Source organism: Cydia splendana, chromosome Z (assembly GCF_910591565.1).
Source record: "Cydia splendana chromosome Z, ilCydSple1.2, whole genome shotgun sequence".
NCBI classification, from domain to species: Eukaryota; Metazoa; Arthropoda; class Insecta; order Lepidoptera; family Tortricidae; genus Cydia; species Cydia splendana.
The window spans coordinates 25,766,807-25,785,959 of record NC_085987.1 but is presented as its reverse complement, the minus strand read 5'-3'; the positions used below and the strand labels follow the sequence as shown (position 1 = coordinate 25,785,959).

General features: G+C 37.0%; 1 protein-coding gene across 2 annotated transcripts in view; it reads right to left on the bottom strand.

The window, feature by feature from the left end:
- Positions 1-19,153, bottom strand: part of LOC134804856 (LIM/homeobox protein Awh) — a 56,511-nt gene that overhangs the window by 17,773 nt on the left and 19,585 nt on the right. For both annotated transcript variants that reach the window (XM_063778140.1, XM_063778141.1), the window contains exon 2: positions 3,775-3,956. In XM_063778140.1, coding sequence (XP_063634210.1) covers positions 3,775-3,956 — 182 coding nt within the window. The remainder of the gene's footprint in view (positions 1-3,774; positions 3,957-19,153) is intronic.

The window sequence follows — 19,153 nt, the reverse complement described above, 5'->3', positions numbered from 1 at the left end:
ATATCCGCACTGAAAACGTTTATTTTATCGTTTTTTTTGTAAGTGAGCGATATAGTTAAAGGTTCTGTGAATGATAGATATTTCTTTTCTACACCTTAAACCTTACAATATTAAATCGATTACAAAGTTAAAGGTAGATGGACCTCCTTAAGTCGGCTGCTATCGAAGTAACATACTATACCTATACTACCTACCTACGTTTAATTTAATTTTGCGCTATATACAGCTCAGCACTTCTTTAATAAACAAGATATAGGTAGATTTGCTTATGCTGTATTATGATTGATTTTGTAAAATTTTTGTTTTTAATTTATGTTACACTGCCAAGCCAGTTATCATTTACCGAAATACCGCTTTATTTAGAAATCGTTTTTCACATGCCTAACAGGGGAATAAGTAGGTACTTATTCGGCTAGTAGTAGTAGGTATTTAGTAGTAACGAGTAGGTACCTACCTACTCGTTGTGGATTGAGGTACAAGCAGTTAAAGTAATTAAAAGGGCGTGGTAATTAGTAATTGCTGTTACGATATTTAATGGGGACCTGGTTGAAACAGACAGATTTTACATCGTAAAGAGTTTTAAAAGTTTTATGCTAACTATATGCCGCACGTCAAGCCCTGGTGGCATCATCGATCAATACTTAATGTCAAGGATGTGAATTGATAGTTAATACGCGAATATTCTCCCACTATGTGAAACGGACACTTTGTTCGTTCGTAAAGTTCGACATGCCGTGACCTTGTAATCAAACTTAAATTCTTATAATGCTTTGAATAGGGGAGACCAAGGCAAGTTGAAACAAATTTTACGTTTTCGGTCATAACTCTGTTGAATTAGAAGATATTTAGATTTACGAAATCTGTATCGTCTGATAGAACAGAAATGCCATAGTAGGTACTTAGAACATATTATGTAATTCATGTATTTTTCAATAAACTTTCATTTGGTAACCAGAGCTCAAATTGAAAAACCATATTTTTCTACAGTTTGGTATAACAGCCTCTGTCAAATACAAACAAAAAATTTACGAGGTAGGTTGCAAAAAGGTATTTTAAACGTACCTCACCCTTATAGTTTTCAGATGTTTACACATCTTTGCACTTTTAGTTGGTTAGAATGAAAAATTAATCATTTTTTTCTTGGTAGTCATACTTCTACCGTCTATAGTTTGCGAGATATCGACGCTGTGTCAACTTACCTTTGTCTCCCCTACTTGCTTACCCTATCCCTATGATCACGATGCGTTCATGTACTATTAGTTATGTATAAGCAAGTACATATTATTATGTTTAGTGTAGGAATCACAAGGACTGACTACTGAGTAGCTAAGTATAACAGCTATACGTGGGCGGTGAATCATAAGAACCAATATTTGACAGTTAGGTATAAATTGATCCTTATACATATGTGTAGGTACGCACCGTACACATGTATGAGCATTTTCAGAAAATTGTACGATTAACTTTTTTTCAAAAAAAAATATCAACATTTGTGTTATTTCTCAGATCAGAAGCACGAGGGCTATCGATTTTAAAATGAAAAAGAAAAAGTGTCCGAAAAATATTGACCGATTTGGGATGCATTATCTTATCACATACAATTTGTATAGACCGTCACAAAACTGACACAAACTTTGTATGAAATAACCCAAAAGTTTAACATATACAGTTTAACTGATAGTCTTAGCTTCATATAGGTATAAAAGGGTCAATTCATAACTGTCAAATGTTGGTTCTTACGTCGCGCCAATTATAGGTACCTACCTGATAAAAAAACAATCACATTTAAGCGCTTATATTTTTATAGTACATATCATACCTATCTTTTATGATAGATCTACTTTCATTTTGGATACCACCACGAAGGAACGTATTCGTTCCGAGGACCATTGCGCTGGCCGCTAGCTGTCTCGATTAAAATATATGGTTTCACGTCGCATCCAGTTATCACAATCATAATAAATGACAAATGAAAACGCCAGTGTTGCAAGTCACGGAGCAGACTCGCCGGTGTATTTTTTACGATGGCAACGTTCTCCGTCACCGCTTTGTTGTGCTACACTCGTCCGACGGATTTTCAATAAAACCACTCTTCGGGACGTTGGCCTGTTTTTTCTATTTAGTCGATATGTTCTTACGCACCTGTTGCGAGAGGACTCTTTATTTCCCATTTAAAGTGATGTTTATGTAAATCGGATCGGATGCAGAGGTGTTTTAGAAAACTTCCTTTTAGTTCTATCTCCCTATTGGTTTTATTTTTGTACAGCTATAATATCATTCATTACCGTGAGCATATGTTTAGCATATAGGTATTAAGTTTGTATTTGTCTCACACATTGAACATTGTGTATGGTACCGACATAAATATGCAATAGTTAAAAGTGATATACCTACGCAAGAAAGCAACTGACCGTTCTGTATTTGGTTCCTCCAGCCTTATAAGGCGAACTTTGAAATGATAAATAGGCCAGTATTGCTGCAAGCATCGAGCAGACGTCAATAATGCTAGTGGGTATCGATTCAGAACTTTCCGCTATAATATCACAAAAAGAGCGACGTGTGCCTAGAGCCTGTCAATAGTGCATCATCACGCTCGCCACACAGCGCGCAAGCAGGTCAGAGGTCGGCTACACACCGGACCGCCTACCCTGAGAGCATACCTCCGCACATACCTCGAGCAACCCAACCACTCTGACAATAGCCATCTCGCCGATGCCATACCTAGCATACCGCGGTGATTTCGATTCTGGCCGGCTATTTCGGCATCACGGATGACTTGGAAAATGATGACTTTGGTTATTTCTAATACGTCGAAGGTTAATTGGACGTAGGCAGCGTATTGTAAAGGATTAACGTTTGACCGTCTAAACGATTGTAACGTTGACTTGTGTTTTACGGATCTGTTGGCCAGCTATTCGATACCAAGTACGAATCTATGAGAAGTTCCTACTTATGTACCTATATCTTAACTAAATATATGCTTTAATAAATACACCTGCCGGCCTTGGGTTCATATTGTCTGACTATACGTACCTACTATTAACCCTGACGTATTCTAGGGGAAGAATATTGAGGTAAAAAAGTAACAAAACTAATGTACTTATACTGACTTTGCGTTTACGTAGGTATATATTAGTTTTACTGCTTGCAATTTCATCCTTTTCTTTAACTTGTAAATCTTATTATATTCTTTTAGGGGACGAATTTTCAAAATCGTTCAACGGATTTTACGTTTATCAGCAACAAATATTTATACATGCAATCTCAAACTAGTGGGATTAGTTGAATTATCGTAATTAATAGTAATCTACTTTTGATTATAAAAATGTGTTATTATGTACATAGTAATGGTTAGGTACTTATTTATTAAGATAAACATGTGTGTGCACATGTGTATTACAATTAATATTCTAATCCAAAGCACAAGTGAGCAGGAAACAAAAGACGCAAATAAAGTAATATTACATAGATACGACATCATTTCCAAATGTTTTGTAGATACTCAAGATACTGTTTTATAAATTACCTAGTTTAGTTTAGGAATGGAGCTTTTTTACTTGGTGTACGTGGTGACGCAAGAAGCCTTGTGTCGGTATGCTAGGTGTGACACACAACATATTGGTGTTACATAACAGTCAGAGTGCAGAACTTTCCTTCTTCACTTTTATACAAATCTTTCTACATGAACTTTTATACAAATCTTTCTACATGAAATTGCTGACCTACAAGAAGAAAATATACGCCAAAAGCGGGTGGGACATAATCATTACTCACTTGGCGTAATCCTGCTTGCAGTAGACCTGGCGGTCGCGCAGGAAGCAGGAGGGGTGGCGGTCGAGCTGCACGGCGCACACGCAGCAGCGCAGGCAGGCCGTGTGCCACGCGCCGCCGCCCACCTCCAGCAGGAATCGGTCCGCGATGGGCTCCCCGCACGCGCAGCAAGTGCGGTGCTCCGTCTACAAACAACATTAATACCTTAGGTTTACCTCATTATCTCTATTAGTCTTTACAATCAATTATTGGGATTCGTTGCAAAGCGGACCTCAGGCTCCCATGAGCAATGGCAAAAAGCCGGGATTGCGCGAGGAAGATGAGTCTTTACAAAAAAAGCCGGCTAAGTATGTACGTACGAGTCGGATTCGCGCCCCTAGGGTTTCGATAATCACCTTTTTTTCATCACATTGATATCGAACTTTTAATGTTCATTTACTTACTTAACTTGGCCAGTTTGGGTCAATTTTTTAAACTCAATCGGTTCAATAATATGGGAAAAAAATATGGTTGTCTGTAAAGTCGGTTTACGGACGATAATTTTGCGTGATAACGTCATAAGAAAACGTGGCCGTAACGTTACCATGGAGATCTGTCCACAACGTGACACTTTTTCGTGCAAGCTACCGGTGTTCATCGATTTATAAGACGTTATCACGCCAAAAATTGGCCGTGACACACGAGTGATTCTATAAGAGATCCGTTATTTTTCCTTTTGAGGTACCGAACCATATAAATACAGTCGCCATCAGATATATCGGAGCGGCCAAGGTGTTCACAATATCTGAACACGCGCTCTAACGCCCTGACAATAGAGGCGTGTTCCGATATTTGTGAGCACCTTGGCCGCTCCGATATATCTGATGGCGACTGTACCACATGGTACAGTCGAGTACCTACACAATTTCTTTTTGTGTCAACGTTTCAAAAATATATTTATATACGATCTTATTGTCAGTATCTTAGAGGATTGTTAATATATTTTGGAACGTTGGCTTGTAAAGGTTTGTGAACTCGACTGGACATCATTCCGTTAGCCGAGTAAACGCTAACTAAAAGTAGCGCCAAAGAATATGCTCTTGTAAACATTACTTAAATTATAAATGGTAATAAGTACTTAATACTGAAAAAAAAAAACTCGCTGAAACTTTAACTTCTTCGCAAAACTCGCTTTACTTTCCTACTTATTATCCATGTATGTACTTGCGTTTCTCTATGGTTGGGTTAAAAGGCACAAACGATTACGAGAATCTATGTATCTGAGTCTCTGGCTGGAAAGGACTATAACTATTTAAACAAATTACAACAATTACACATGATAACGCAGTAAGGGCAGCGGAAATTAGTTTAGCGACACAATAATTATCTCGACGCCGACGACAACATGTGCGCGCCCGCAGACAAAGCCGCGGCGCAAACAGTATTTATTTGATTGTCCCGGCGCGGAGCGGGGGTGTAATCCAATAAAACTGTTGTATAAATATTACACCCTTTTGATGTAGTTGCATTGTAATCAAATGGGAAACTATGCAAGTAAAATATACACTTGGGATTAACATAATTATTTGTCTGAACGAAATAAATAAACCCTCTACATTGCTATTTCATAAAGTATTTTTGTCATTTTTTAACCGACTTAAAACACAAGAGGAGAAGACGGCGGTTGCTAATGAGTCCGCGGCGTATCTAAAAACCCATGTATAAAACAGTAGAATCATTATGTGGTGGGTATTATATACTCGTAGATGGTCAAGCAAATCTTGTCAGTAGAAAAAGGCGCGAAATACAAATTTTCTATGAGACGATATCCCTTCGTGCCCACATTTTTCAAATTTGCCGCCTTTTTCTACTCACAAGATCTGCTTGACCAACTTTATGTTCAGAAGCGATAAGCTAATAGCCTAGGCATTGAATCGTAATTTTTAATTTACGTTAGCTTTATTTAACCGATATTTTAATTACATTCAAATTTAAAATATCTCTGAGAAACAAATAAATTTGATTTGGCTTCTATTCTATTATTAGTCGAGAGTCGAGATGACGTTTTATTCGAAATTAGTACGTCGTGTGTCGTGTGTCGACAGAGTGACATCCCTAGTGCGCAAAACGTTCAAACTGATAAACAAGAACGTCAAGAACCAAGTGCGGGTAGTTCGAAAAACTCGCGCGGCTAGAAGATGTTGATGTCAACTTGAGCCAGTCTTCTCCGAGACCACGGGGACAACGCCATGCTCGAAACGTCGGAGGTAAATCTTAAAACTTAAATACGCGATTAAGTCCCATTGTGCAGTTTGGTAATGTTTAATAATCGTGAAAGTTTAAATAATTAGGCATTAAAATATTCGTGTCGTTCTTTTCTGAAACTCATTTCATTCGTTTCACAAACCCACACTTGTATTTTAATGTCTTTCATCATGTAGCAGCCACATAAACTACTATTATGATATCTTTCATACCCTAATGGTACTAAAATAGAATAAAAAAAATGCTTCACATGTCACGTTTGATATTACATTATTTACCTAGTAGAAGATGTGCATTCACCAAAAAGAGTTGTCTTCTGCAACCGCAAGATTTTTACTAAATTTAAGTTAACATAGGCAACTTAGACATACTTACATACCTCCCTTATACTGTATCTACTAGTTTAAACGTTCGCAGTACTAAAAAGCGATATCGAATTCTTTTAAATTTTTTAGTTGTTTTGATATAATTATGGATTCAGTTTTCAAACAAAATAGTTTAAATTTTAATTAGGTACCTACTTATTTAGTAATTTGAACCAAATATAGTTTAATTAAGTGATATACATATAAGCAGGAGCTATTTAACGATTTGAAAATGAGATAAATGACAATATATTAGTAGGTAACATCAGTAACTGGTAGTCACTTTTGCCGTTTTATTTGTGCTTCTGCTAAATAATTAATTCTGAACGCAACGTGATTCTCGTGGATCGGGACTCTAAATGTGGTTTTATGTGTATGTATTTATGTAAATATATTTATACCTTCTGAGTCTTCTGACTGGAAAAGGGAATTTCTTTAATTTATAAAATTGTGTAGAAATAAATATATTTATATCAAAAAGTAATATCCCTGTCTTTTTGTATTTTGTATCTATGTAGATTTCTATAAGAAATTGTATATTTTCACAACCTCACAATCACAAACACTTCGCCCACCAAACACGCCCAATATATGCCCATGCAAATCGTGTGCCTTCTGCCTGCCTTTTAAATAAAACATTTCTTACCCACGTACGAGTACAGTCCGCCAGGAATGAGACCTACACACATGTACAGTCTACCTACTTTTATTTATCACTACAAAATACTAACGGACCAATGCGCGCGAGGCATATGTTAAAAACGAATCCACTTCAAGTTTAGCAATAAACTACGTTGAACAGTGCCATATTTTTTGCCCCATCGTTACAACAAACCCTAAAATACCGCAGTTATTGACTCCTCGTAAAGCGCACCCGGCCACCGATCAAATAATAACAAACAATACACGAACAGCATTAACGTTTAGCGACGCTCCGACACCCCAAAACAAATTCACAGCATTTTGTAAGCAATAAATATGTTGCGGCTGCGGCCGCACCGCGCAGCCCCGACCGGCCCTAGCGCCGATCGCTGCCTCGTCACCCCGGACCAGCGCACATTATGTAGAGGCTCCCCTGGTACTGTTCCTGCACGAACAAAAACCAGTTGCCACCTATCAAAATCTTAGTAACAAATTTCTTAAGGGTTCTATTGATAGCGGCGCATAATAGATACCCGGTGTGGTCGCATTGTGAGGACCTCTCCAGCTTGATGCCCGCCATTTGACACTGTTGGACCCGAGTGAGCAGCTACTCGTTTATAATGACGTTGTTTGAGTATATTTAACACACCATTTAAAAGGGTTTGCTTACTTTATATTTCGGTTAAAATTATGCAAATAAGTTCGTTCCTTTTTGTTTCTCTGCCAAGTTTGTGATTGTCGCTCCGCGCGTACCGGGCTCCGTGACGCATAAATGAATACTTTAACAGATCTACTACGTTAATTACTTGCTACTGTGAAAATATTTCACATAAGCATGGAGCATCAAGTGACCGAGTCGTTTGTGTTCATTTGCATTTTCTTTGTTTTAGACTCAACAATCACTCGCTTCGTAGATAATTCCTTTCTTTAAAAGTTTTTCCCTTCGTGACTTATACAATCAAATAAAGGATATGAAAGAGCTTTTTTGTAGTAAAAGTGAAATGATACATCGTTTCAAAGTATTTTTTGCAGCAGACATGGATATCTAATAAAGGTTGACAAAAGAGTCAACAACGGCTCCACTCAATAGCCGGGCGAACACTCGTGTGGTGTAAGCGCCGTTACCAACGCATTGTGCGATCATTTTGCCGGGCGTGACGACTCTACTAAATTGATCTGTAACCGGATAACTCACACGGTATTCGAATATTGATTCTGTAGGGATAGGGTATTTGACTACTAGTCAAATCAGTTTTTTTTTCGAACTGTCAAAACGATTTGCCACTATGGAATTTATATGAAACACTAGCAAATGACGTTACGGTCAAGCTGCCTACTCTTTATAATTACTCTTATATACCTAGGATTTATAAAATAGAAATTGTGTATTAGCGGGCCGTAATTTCAGGTTTTAGGTTAGGTTTCGTTCATGTCGTCTCGGATATGGGTGAATATGATGGTATCGATGCATTCAGTGTAATGCCCTGAACACAAATATATGAGATGAGAAGCGCGAAAGTGGTGGGGGTAGTTGCTGTGGCGTCATAAAGTCTGCAGTACAAACTTTTTATTTAGTTTCTTTTAAACATACCAAATGAAAGGGCTTTGTGAGTAGATCACAAATATATAACATACTGTAACATTTTCAATACTTGGTCTAACAAATTATTAGAATACGTTAAAAAATTTCACAATCCACTGTTGAATTTCAAGTGCTCTAAATTGAAAATGGCTGAATGGATTAGTCTAAAATACATACCAAATGACTGTGAATATTCTTTATATAATGTTAAAAAATAATTAACCAGATATATCAAAAAATAAGAAAAGTACATCAAGTTGAAAAAGTATAATTATCTGTTACATTAAACTGCAACTATTATTAAAAACAAACAACAAACCCGACAGGTTACATATATTTTTGAAATGGTCTTTTCACTAGCTTTCATTTGGTACCCATATTGCTATAGTAAGAAAAAAAACACAATACCCCCCTCCATTTTTTTATTTAGCCGGCGCCATTTTTGACATATGAGGTGTGGTTGAATTCGTCAGAATTGTGGTAGTGACATAGGCTACATACATTTTGAGAATGGCGCCCGCTAATATAAAAATGGAGGGGGGGGGGGATTGTTTTTTTCCTTACTATAGCAATATGGGTACCAAATGAAAGCTAGTAAAAATACCATTTCAAAAATATATGTCAAACTGTCGGGTCTTTTATTTGTTTTAATAATAGTTGCAGTTTAATGTAACAGAAAATTATACATTTTTCAACTTGATGTACTTTTCTTATTTTTTGATATATCTGGTTAATTATTTTTTAACATTATATAGAAGATATTCACAGTCACTTGGTATGCATTTTGGACGAATCCATTCAGCCATTTTCAATTTAGAGCAGTTAGAAGTCAACTGTGGATTGTGAAATTTTTGAACGTTTTCTAATAATTAGTTAAACCAATTATTGTTAATATTATCGTATGTTATATATTTGTAATCTACTCACAAAGCCCTTTCATTGGGTACCCCACATGGTATGTTTAAAAGAAAATAAAAAAAAGTTTGTACTGCCGACTTTATGACGTCACAGCAACTACCCCCACCACTTTCGCGCTTGTCATCTCATATATTTTGTATTCAGGGCATTACACTGAATGCGTCGATACTAGGCGTCACAAACCCGGTTTCACCGAAACCGAAAAAACCGGCTAAACCGGGTTTACAGCCAATTGCAAAAACCGGGTTTTCACTTTGACGAAACCGGCTTTTCGAGTTTTTCGATTTTACAGTTTTATATAAGTTAATTATTTTGAAGAGCAAAAAAAAAAAAAAAAAAAGAACAATACATTATACGCACTAATTGTATTACAACTAATTGTATTGTAATTGTATTGTATTGTAATTGTGTTACTAATTGTAACAGCTTTTTAGTCTCCAACGTTATATCTATTTGCGCAGTTTTGCAGATAGGCTGGTTAGGTTCACCTTGAAGTTGAGGCTTCAATCCAGGATGCTTCGAAGATATTTAGGAAGGAAGTTGTGTCGGAGAAGATTGCCCCTGAATTTTACTCTCAGCTCCAGGTAAAAGCAGGACACCTCGGTCTTGGAAGTACTGGGGCACAAACGCTACCGAGAGAAATAGTCATCTAATAGATCCAGGTCCTTTTCCAGGGTATTTTGTCCAATTTCCAAGCTGTCTTTTTGTGTCACATACAAGGGCCAGGTCATCAGCATAAGCAAACTTCCGCGAGGTGCTGTTAGGCAGGATACGACTCAACCATCGCTATTTTCAGACGTATGACAACTAATACTAGGCGATAAGGCGATATTGAGAGTCTCGAAAATCCGCTAGCATGTATCGCTCAGAGGCCACTGAGGTACCATCTATTGCTCTCGTTGTGAAGACTAGGTCCGGGTTGTGGTCACTTCTCCATCGAGCTGATTTGAACGTTCCTTTGCGTTTGTTAGAAACGGCTAAAACAGTGTTGTTCATATCTGCCCAGTCCATGATCGCCTCCCTGTTGGCGTCAGAATTCCTATATCCCCAGCTGGTATGTACTGTGTATATGTTGTGGAAGAATTAATATTAAAGGATTGATCCTAAAAATACTTGCTTATTTTACAAATTATACGTAAAATCGAAATCACCGAAAAAACCGGAAACCCGGTTTTGCTGTTTCACAAAAACCGAAAAACCGGTTTTCTAAAATACGCACGGTTTTGTGACCCCTAGTCGATACCATATTCATCCATATCCGAGACGACATGAGCGAAAATCGATTTCTAGAAGACTTTTCTTTCGTTGGCCGGGCCACTATATATATAACTTCTGCCTACGTTTCTCTATTAAGGATCTGAAGCACTACCACCAGTTTTAACATTGACATATTCACTCACGTTTACGTAACTTACTTTCTATGCATCTCGCTCGTACTCGCATATGCGAGCAATAGTGGAAGCGAGATGTACAGAAAGTAAATTACGTAGACGTGAGCGTTATGTCAATGTTAAAACTGATGGTAGAGGCTCAGGTGCTTTATTTCATGCATGGTGTGAATTAGTTTATTTTAAATATAGGTAGTCAAAAATATAGTGACATAAAGGATGACACAAGTTAGACCGGGCCGTGTCCGGGCCAGAGCTTCCGGCGTATCGTTTTCTATGGAAAGCATCACGTGATGGCCTGTCATGTTATAGAAAAGTAAGCGCCTGAAGCGCCGGCCCGGACACGGTCCCATCTAACGTGAGTCATCCTTAACACAACAAACAGTACCTATTTATTTTCTCGCTTTTTAAACTTAAATGAATTCCGCGTTATCGTCGATACAAAGACTTCGACGAGCTCTTGGACTTAGCTTGAGGCTGAACTGACGTGGTCCCTATTTATCATACATATATGTACCTACATATTACTATATTAGCAACTTGATTGAAGTAGGATAAGCAGGCCTCGGAGTTTTTATAGCACGGTAAGACGATAATGAGCTATAATAATAATTACCTACGTTCTATTTATTATGGGAATATTTTACTACTTATATAATGTGTTAGAATGTTTATTATAACTGTTAAATTAAAAATATTAAAAACCCCCTACGCTATGCCAACAAAATCCATTTAAACTATAATGCATTAGATCATTTTGGAAAAGAGCTGATACTCTTCAAAGTGCTGGATCGATTTGTATGAAATTTATTTATCTAAGAACCACCGCAAGAAAACCCGTTGTATCGTAAAAAACCGCATCGAAATCGCCCCATCCGTTCGAGAGCTACGTTGCCACAGACAGACAGACATTAGCGTCAAACATATAACACCCCTCTTTTTGCGTCGGGGGTTAATAAAAGCAATTCAGAGCGACATTATTGAATGAGGATGAGTACCTACCTACCTATGACTTAAATTTTAATGTTGAATAATATCGACTCCCATAACATTCGTCTTACCGTGCTATAAAAAATTCGGGACTTGACCATAAGATCGGGTTAGGCAAGTACTAACTAAAAAACGTTCATTGTGGGAGTCCTATTCCTTACATATAAGTACAGTCAGCAAAACGATTAGCTTAGCACCCCTGCATATAAAAATGTATTGTATGTAGGTATTTTTAATGAATTGATTTTTTGAGGTAAGATTTAAAGACCTGAAAAAATGTTTCATCTATCTTTCTAACTAGTTATTTATATGTGCCATGAAGTTAACATTGCGGCGGTAAACACTGATCCCTGATTATGATGAAACCTTGTGATAACTATGATTACGATCGTATTAAGCTCCTAATAGGTTTTCTATAAACCTACTAATATGCGCAGTAATCGGTCAGAATGACGCCTACAAATAATGCTAGCGTGACAAAAGAGTTCATAAGGCAGTGTATAAAGTATAATGGCAGATCGGATACGGGTCGGGTGCGGACGCCGGGTGCTGGGCGGCCGCGGGCGGGAGCGCGGAGCGGCATTGTGTCGCAAACTGTCGCGCCCGACCATTAGCCTACGGCACGGCAGCCCAAAACTGGCATCATCGCACGGCGCCTGCCTCCTCTATTGTCATGGGCTTACCTTTGCAAATCCGATTTATATTTGAATATAATTGACTTTCGGCCGCATCAGGTACCGAGAGCTTGTATCTCATTGTGTACGGCTGATCTCTATGGCGTTTTTATCGGCTGAACATGATAAATGTATTGAAAAGATTAAGTTTAGTAGTGGGTGCGCTTTATACTTTTGGAGCTAAATGGGCGCGAGAGCTATTCAAAGATTTTTTGGAATGCGGTTGCTGAGACTAAGATTTCCATCTGTTTTTCACATTATAATATCTATATTAGTAACCGCATACAAACACATTTTTGCTAGGTAGATACCTAATACCTATATACCTAATATTTACCTAGAAGGATAGATTTATAAACACAAAAGGCAGTCACATTCAAAGAAGAGTTTTTGACGTGGAATCATTCTTGTTTGCACAATAGGCCGCAAATGAGATCCAGTTTTCGTGTACATTACCATAACATTGCTGTACCTATACCCGTTGGTTAGCAAGATTTTTTCGGGCGCCGCTTTGCATTGAGGGAGAAAACGATTTCTGAGGCGAGAGCGAGCAGTCAGTCGGAAAACTCACAAAATTTATTCAAAATATTTGTCTCGACAACTCTGTATCCTTAAATTGCTTTCAGTAGACGTTTGTTTGGAAGAAATTGGATGTTTGCTGTAACTTTAGGAAGGAACTGATAGAATATTTATTTTTATAGACATACATATATGCTATATAGTTATATTACGCCAGCGAACTGTCTGTTGTCGACATAGGTAATAATGACATGATACGCTAAACACCACTTTTTGAAAAAGCTCGATGTTACGAATTGTTCTCTAGAACAAATACCGGCCAAGTGCGTGTCGGGCCACGCATAAGGAGGGCATGTGGACCTTTATACGATATAACAACTATAGTTACCTGCAAAAGAAGTGAAATCCCACCAAAACATTTTCATGTAAAATGTTGCCAAGACGAAACCATAAGGCTCGCACTATCAAAAAGTTATCAGATCTCTTGTAGAGCCAAGCTTCTAACTCTACAAGCCCTAACTTCACAAACTCTACACCTTAGTCAAAATATGTGGCATGGCCGTTTCGTTACTACAAGAACTATTGAATAATAAAAAATAATTAATAATGAATAAATTTTTCACCTTACGCCCATGTGACGGTAGCGAAACGGCTAAGCCACTTATTTTGAGTAAGGTGTATAGTTTGTGAAGTTAGGGCTTGTAGAGTTAGAAGCTTTGGCTCTACAAGACATCTGATAACTTTTTGATAGTGCGAGTGGTTTCGTCTTGGCAACATTTTACATGAAAATGTTTTCGGTGGGATCTATTCTACAATTTATTTAAGTCTATAATATTTGGTAGAGCTTGGGTGATAAAATAAGTAAAGCATCTTTTGTATGTAGTAGTTGACTATGACTACGGAACCCTTAAAAAAAATTATATATTTGACTTTGACAACTTAAAATTTTAAGTAGGATGGATTATTTATATTTTATATCGATTGAAACACTTTTAATGAAATAAACGAAACGCGACTCCACATCTTTACTATTTACTATGTAAATACCTACATACATACAAGAGAGGCTTTACTTTTTTTTTATCTATAGCTTGTTAATGTTTTAATGTACCTACAGACATTTTCTCTCAACATGACAAGACAATCTATAATTTAATTATAGTGGTGACTGCATGTAAACCCAAAATGTACATTGTTTTTGAACAACACTTCTACAGTGATAATAAAGGGCATTTTTTATGAAATTAAAACGTGTAGGTACGTCGTTGACGTGCAGGCGCTGCGGGCAGGCCGCGCACACAAAGCGGAGAATAGCGCAGCGGGCTCCGTCCGGATAATGCCCAGCTTCACACCATTCGCAGCGCTCTACAGTTTTTATGATGACGCGGGTCACAAGGAACATCCGTCATACGATAAGACAGCAGCCTCATTCAAATATATGCAAATGTTACGCTATCGAATAGTATGCTTCTTTTATATTAAATTGTGGTAGCATTCTTAAAATGAAAAACATCCCACTGTCCTTAATGTGACATTTTTACGTGTTAGAATATGCAGGTATAAAATTTATTTATATTCTCAACGGTGACATATTAATGTCTACGTAAAAAGTCTTTCCCGAATGTAAGGCATTAACGGTAGCAAAGCCCTTGTAAAAAAAATGCTACGCTTTAGGCCTAGGTACTGGAAAAATTGCATTGCTGCTTTCGGTCGACGACAGTCTGGTTTGTACGGCCGGACCGCATTTCTGCGCAGTTCATATTGTATGTAAAAAGGTAGGCAGGTACGTCGACCGTCAGCACAATGTTTCTTCCAACACAAATAGAGTGCGGCACGTAGTCGGCAAGTAACCCTCGCATACATCGTGTGTTACAGTGCTACCTCGATGCTAGATAGCATTTCTATTTAAGTTATATGCATGCTATTATTCGTTAGATTTCCAACTAGCAATGCCCCCATTTTAAAAACCGTGAAGATTTAAGTGCGTTAAAAAAAAATTACAGATATCGCACTTCTCGCAGCTCTCGGAGGACATTGAAAATGAACATGAACAATAAAAAGTACTGTTAATATCTAGTTCAGCCCTCTGCTCGTCCATTGAAATCGGAGAGATCCATTTTATTCAATTTTATTTTTACGATCGCCCAAGTAAACTAAAATCGATGAAAATACAGTAAACTGTGATTGATAATATGTGTAGAGTCTGTGCGGAAAGAGAAGAGTCGTGAAATGTGTGGGATCCAATACATTCTACGACTCTTCTCTTTTCGCACAGACTCTACTTACATTTCTACTTACTAGTGTCGCATCTCGCACATAGCAACCGCATGTGTGCCTACAGGAAACTGTTATCAATACTGACATATTTCACTTTGTAATATCTCTCTCTCTGGTCGGTCCCTCATTACTGAGGATCGTGGTCACTGGAACCCCTCAAATAAACAATCTGTCTCCATCGGTTGCGGTCCAAAGTAGCCCTCACTAGGTACTTGATGTAGCTTGGAAGAGGCGGTGGCTTCCTTTATTTGGTCAGACCAACGTGTTGGTTTGTAATATAATTTAATAATAATATGTTAATTTTATTATTACATCATATATAAAAACTAATGTACATACAAGGAAAAATTAAAATAAACTTCTAAACAAATGATCTGCATCTTTTGACACTTCTGCCTTTCGTCTGTCTTTATAACTTTCGGAAATATAACCGAATCTCACTCTTCGGGGTAACTAATCTGATAATCATTCAATGGTAAGGGCACCTGCCCAGCCTACGGTTTTCAACCGATTCCAAAATAGTTTTTACAGTACATATGGTCCTATTTTCCCGCACTAGTGCGTAAAATAGCACTTTTCGTGCGTATGTCAAAAGTTTAAAGGGCCATATGTACTGTAAAACGTTGTACGATACACGTGCGAATATGTAATTCGCAACTCGTGTCGATTTAAAACACTCCCTTCGGTCGTGTTTTAATTTATAGCCACTCGTTTCGGCTTTCCTCTTTTCAGCACTTGTATCGTAAATAACTATTTCCAAACTATACGTGTAGACAGTCTATCTGCCTCGGGAGTTTTCTTTTTCATTTTTTCGATATCGGTTTTTGTTTTCAGAATAATCTACTTTCTGTCCAACAGTTTTTTTCCATCATTTTCGAATTTCCAAGCAAGCTTGACACCACTGCCTTTCGTCTTTATAATTATAATTTTCTGAATATAATAGCCGAATTACAGTCGAAAACGATCTCATAAACATTTTCAAAACATCTGTTCTGTACCCGAAAAGTAAACACAATTAAACGCCATATTTTACGTGTAAGTGTTAATAATAATAGTTAATAAGGGTCCATTGAAAATCAGCGTCGTTGCACTATGCGCTCCGACACATGCTAGTGGTATCCTCTTTGAGACAACTAGTTCTAAACTATGTCATATAGGTATATATGTAAATCTGTTAATTTTAAGATTGTGTGTTGTTTCAAATAAATTATTTTAGTTTCATTTCAATATGACTAATATCATTTATTAAAGTATATCGAAGAAAACTCACAATTTTACTTTCAACAAAACCGGGGTTGGATTTAGGTATTGGACGTTCAGGTCATACAAATGACCGATCACAGATTGTAGCTTAAATCACAATAGGTACTGTACTATATACGAGTATGAATCCTTTGACAGTACGCGGCCGCGGTAGTTGTGCCAACAGGAGGGTTCATCCGGCCTTTCCGACTGCGGGGCGGGGCTGGGCGTGGCGCCCCGTTACCTTCCGACTCGGAGTGACGTCACCGCTGCGTGCCTGTGTGCCAACTCACGCTTGACGCCATGCCTACTGTGCTGTGTCTATACGAACGTAGTACTCGTCTATTAAGTCTATACACAGCGCATAATTTCATAACTAGGTACATATTAACTATTTAAATTGTATAAATAAATATTTGGCATTTCTTGGTAATTGTTTTTTTCAGAACAGGTAAAAAAAGAGAAATATAATTGCAATTTTCAACAGATGTAGGTTTCACTAAAGTTTTGAAGAGGCAATATTATGTACGTATGTCATCTCAGTCATCTGCCGTAATCACCTCGTCCTCCACCAAGTCATAGGTGCTAACAGATTAGTTAATACTTAAGTACCAATATTTTTACATCTAATGGTACTCGGCTCTTGGAGTAGGTAGGTATATTTAAGTATGAAACATTATAGGTTTTAATTAAGTATGACGTTTTTAGTATAAAATTGGAAATCATATTTGCTACTTACGTAAAAACACCCTGTTAATGAGATACCGAATTAAATGAGACCTCATTGAACAGATTCTAGACCCCTTTTACCTAACACTTAACGCTACTACTTCACTTGATCGTCTATTTGTTTTCTGGTTGACATAATGACATTTAAGACAAACAATTGTTGACATGACAGAAAGTGTTAAACATCTTGTCAGTTAAATGGAAATTATAATTATTTTTGGATAGAATTAGAATTATTTTTTTGATCGGTAAATAATAACATAAAAAATATGAATAGTTTTCTTAATTTCTATTTAAAGTTCATTGTTTTAATGTAAAGTATGTTTTAAAGCATCGGGAACTAATACATTAGCACCATTTATTGCGGAAATATTTAAAAATCCTTTTATTTAGTATTCAATAAAAATTGATACTTAATAGTAGGTTACATTAGTTGTCATACTTGTTGAAATATACCTATATTTTTTATGTAATTTTACTGTAGTGGTGTAATATAAAAAAAAATATGCACCCAAATATCATAAACCCTCCATGATGCGTTCAAGCACCGCACATTATTGACCACCATAAAAATTGACTGTTTTGTTAGAACAAATTTCTTATCTGTAAAAATGTTATTATTGCTAAATAATAACATCGATTTCGATGATAGATATTATGCATTCAAATTTCGAACATCTTTGACAAACAAAGATTTGATTTGATCTCTATTCTAATATCAGTCGAGATGACGTTTAGTTCGAAATTAATTGTTAATTTGCAAACAAATTTGACAAATGTCGCACGTAAGTAAGATATCGAACGATATGATAGTTGGGGCCGACTCTAGTTTGTCTCTGAATTAAAAAAAGACTATGACAGCTGCCAGAAAACTTTTCATTGCCGCCATTACCGGTTAAAATTTGTTTTGTTGCATAAAATTATTCGATTTGTTGAATTTAAACCATAAAATGAGCGATCAAGATGATATAGCTATTACGGCGACGCCTCCTGATATCCGTGACAAATAAACTAACGTCATAAGTCATAAATAACTTATTACCAGCTAAGTCAAGGAAACAATACAAAGGAACATACTTCTGTCCGAGCTGGGCAAGTGAATTATAATAATTGCACCATCCAAACTGTAAATAATAATTATTGCTCTAAATAAATTTCTTCATTTTCGCATTTGTTTTCTGTTTTATTTTACTAATAATTACTGTTAGTGGCCCTGAACAACGCCGCGATGCCGGTCATAATATGCGGCTCCTGAATGCATCATGGAGGCTTATGGTATGTGGGTAGATAAAGTAGTGTATGTAACTGTACATAATTAGGCATTAAAACACTCGTGTGTACCTTTTAAGAAACTCACTTCGTTCGCTTCTTAAACCCACACTCGTGTTTAATGCCCTTCATTATGTACAGTCACATAAACTACTATTACTTTAGTAAAAAAACACATATTTTATTAATTTATCTACATGAATATCATAACCTCCCTATAATATTATACCTTTTCAGAAACGATAAGCTAACGGCCTATATTAACAAACCTGTATCTGTGGGTGGTACCTATCGTAATTTTAACTCTACTTTATCGATAACCGATACCTTAATTATTAATTAGGTACATTCAAATTTAGAACATCTTGTAATATGGCGACTAGCCAGTTTCAATGTTTAGCAGTAACGCTTTGGTTTACTGCGACATAAACGCATATTGCTTCTGTCAGCGCAACCTAACGTGTATATATAGGCAGGCATTTAGAGAATATACGTTCTTATACTATCACACATAAGGTGTTTGATTTCGACTCCCATCACCTG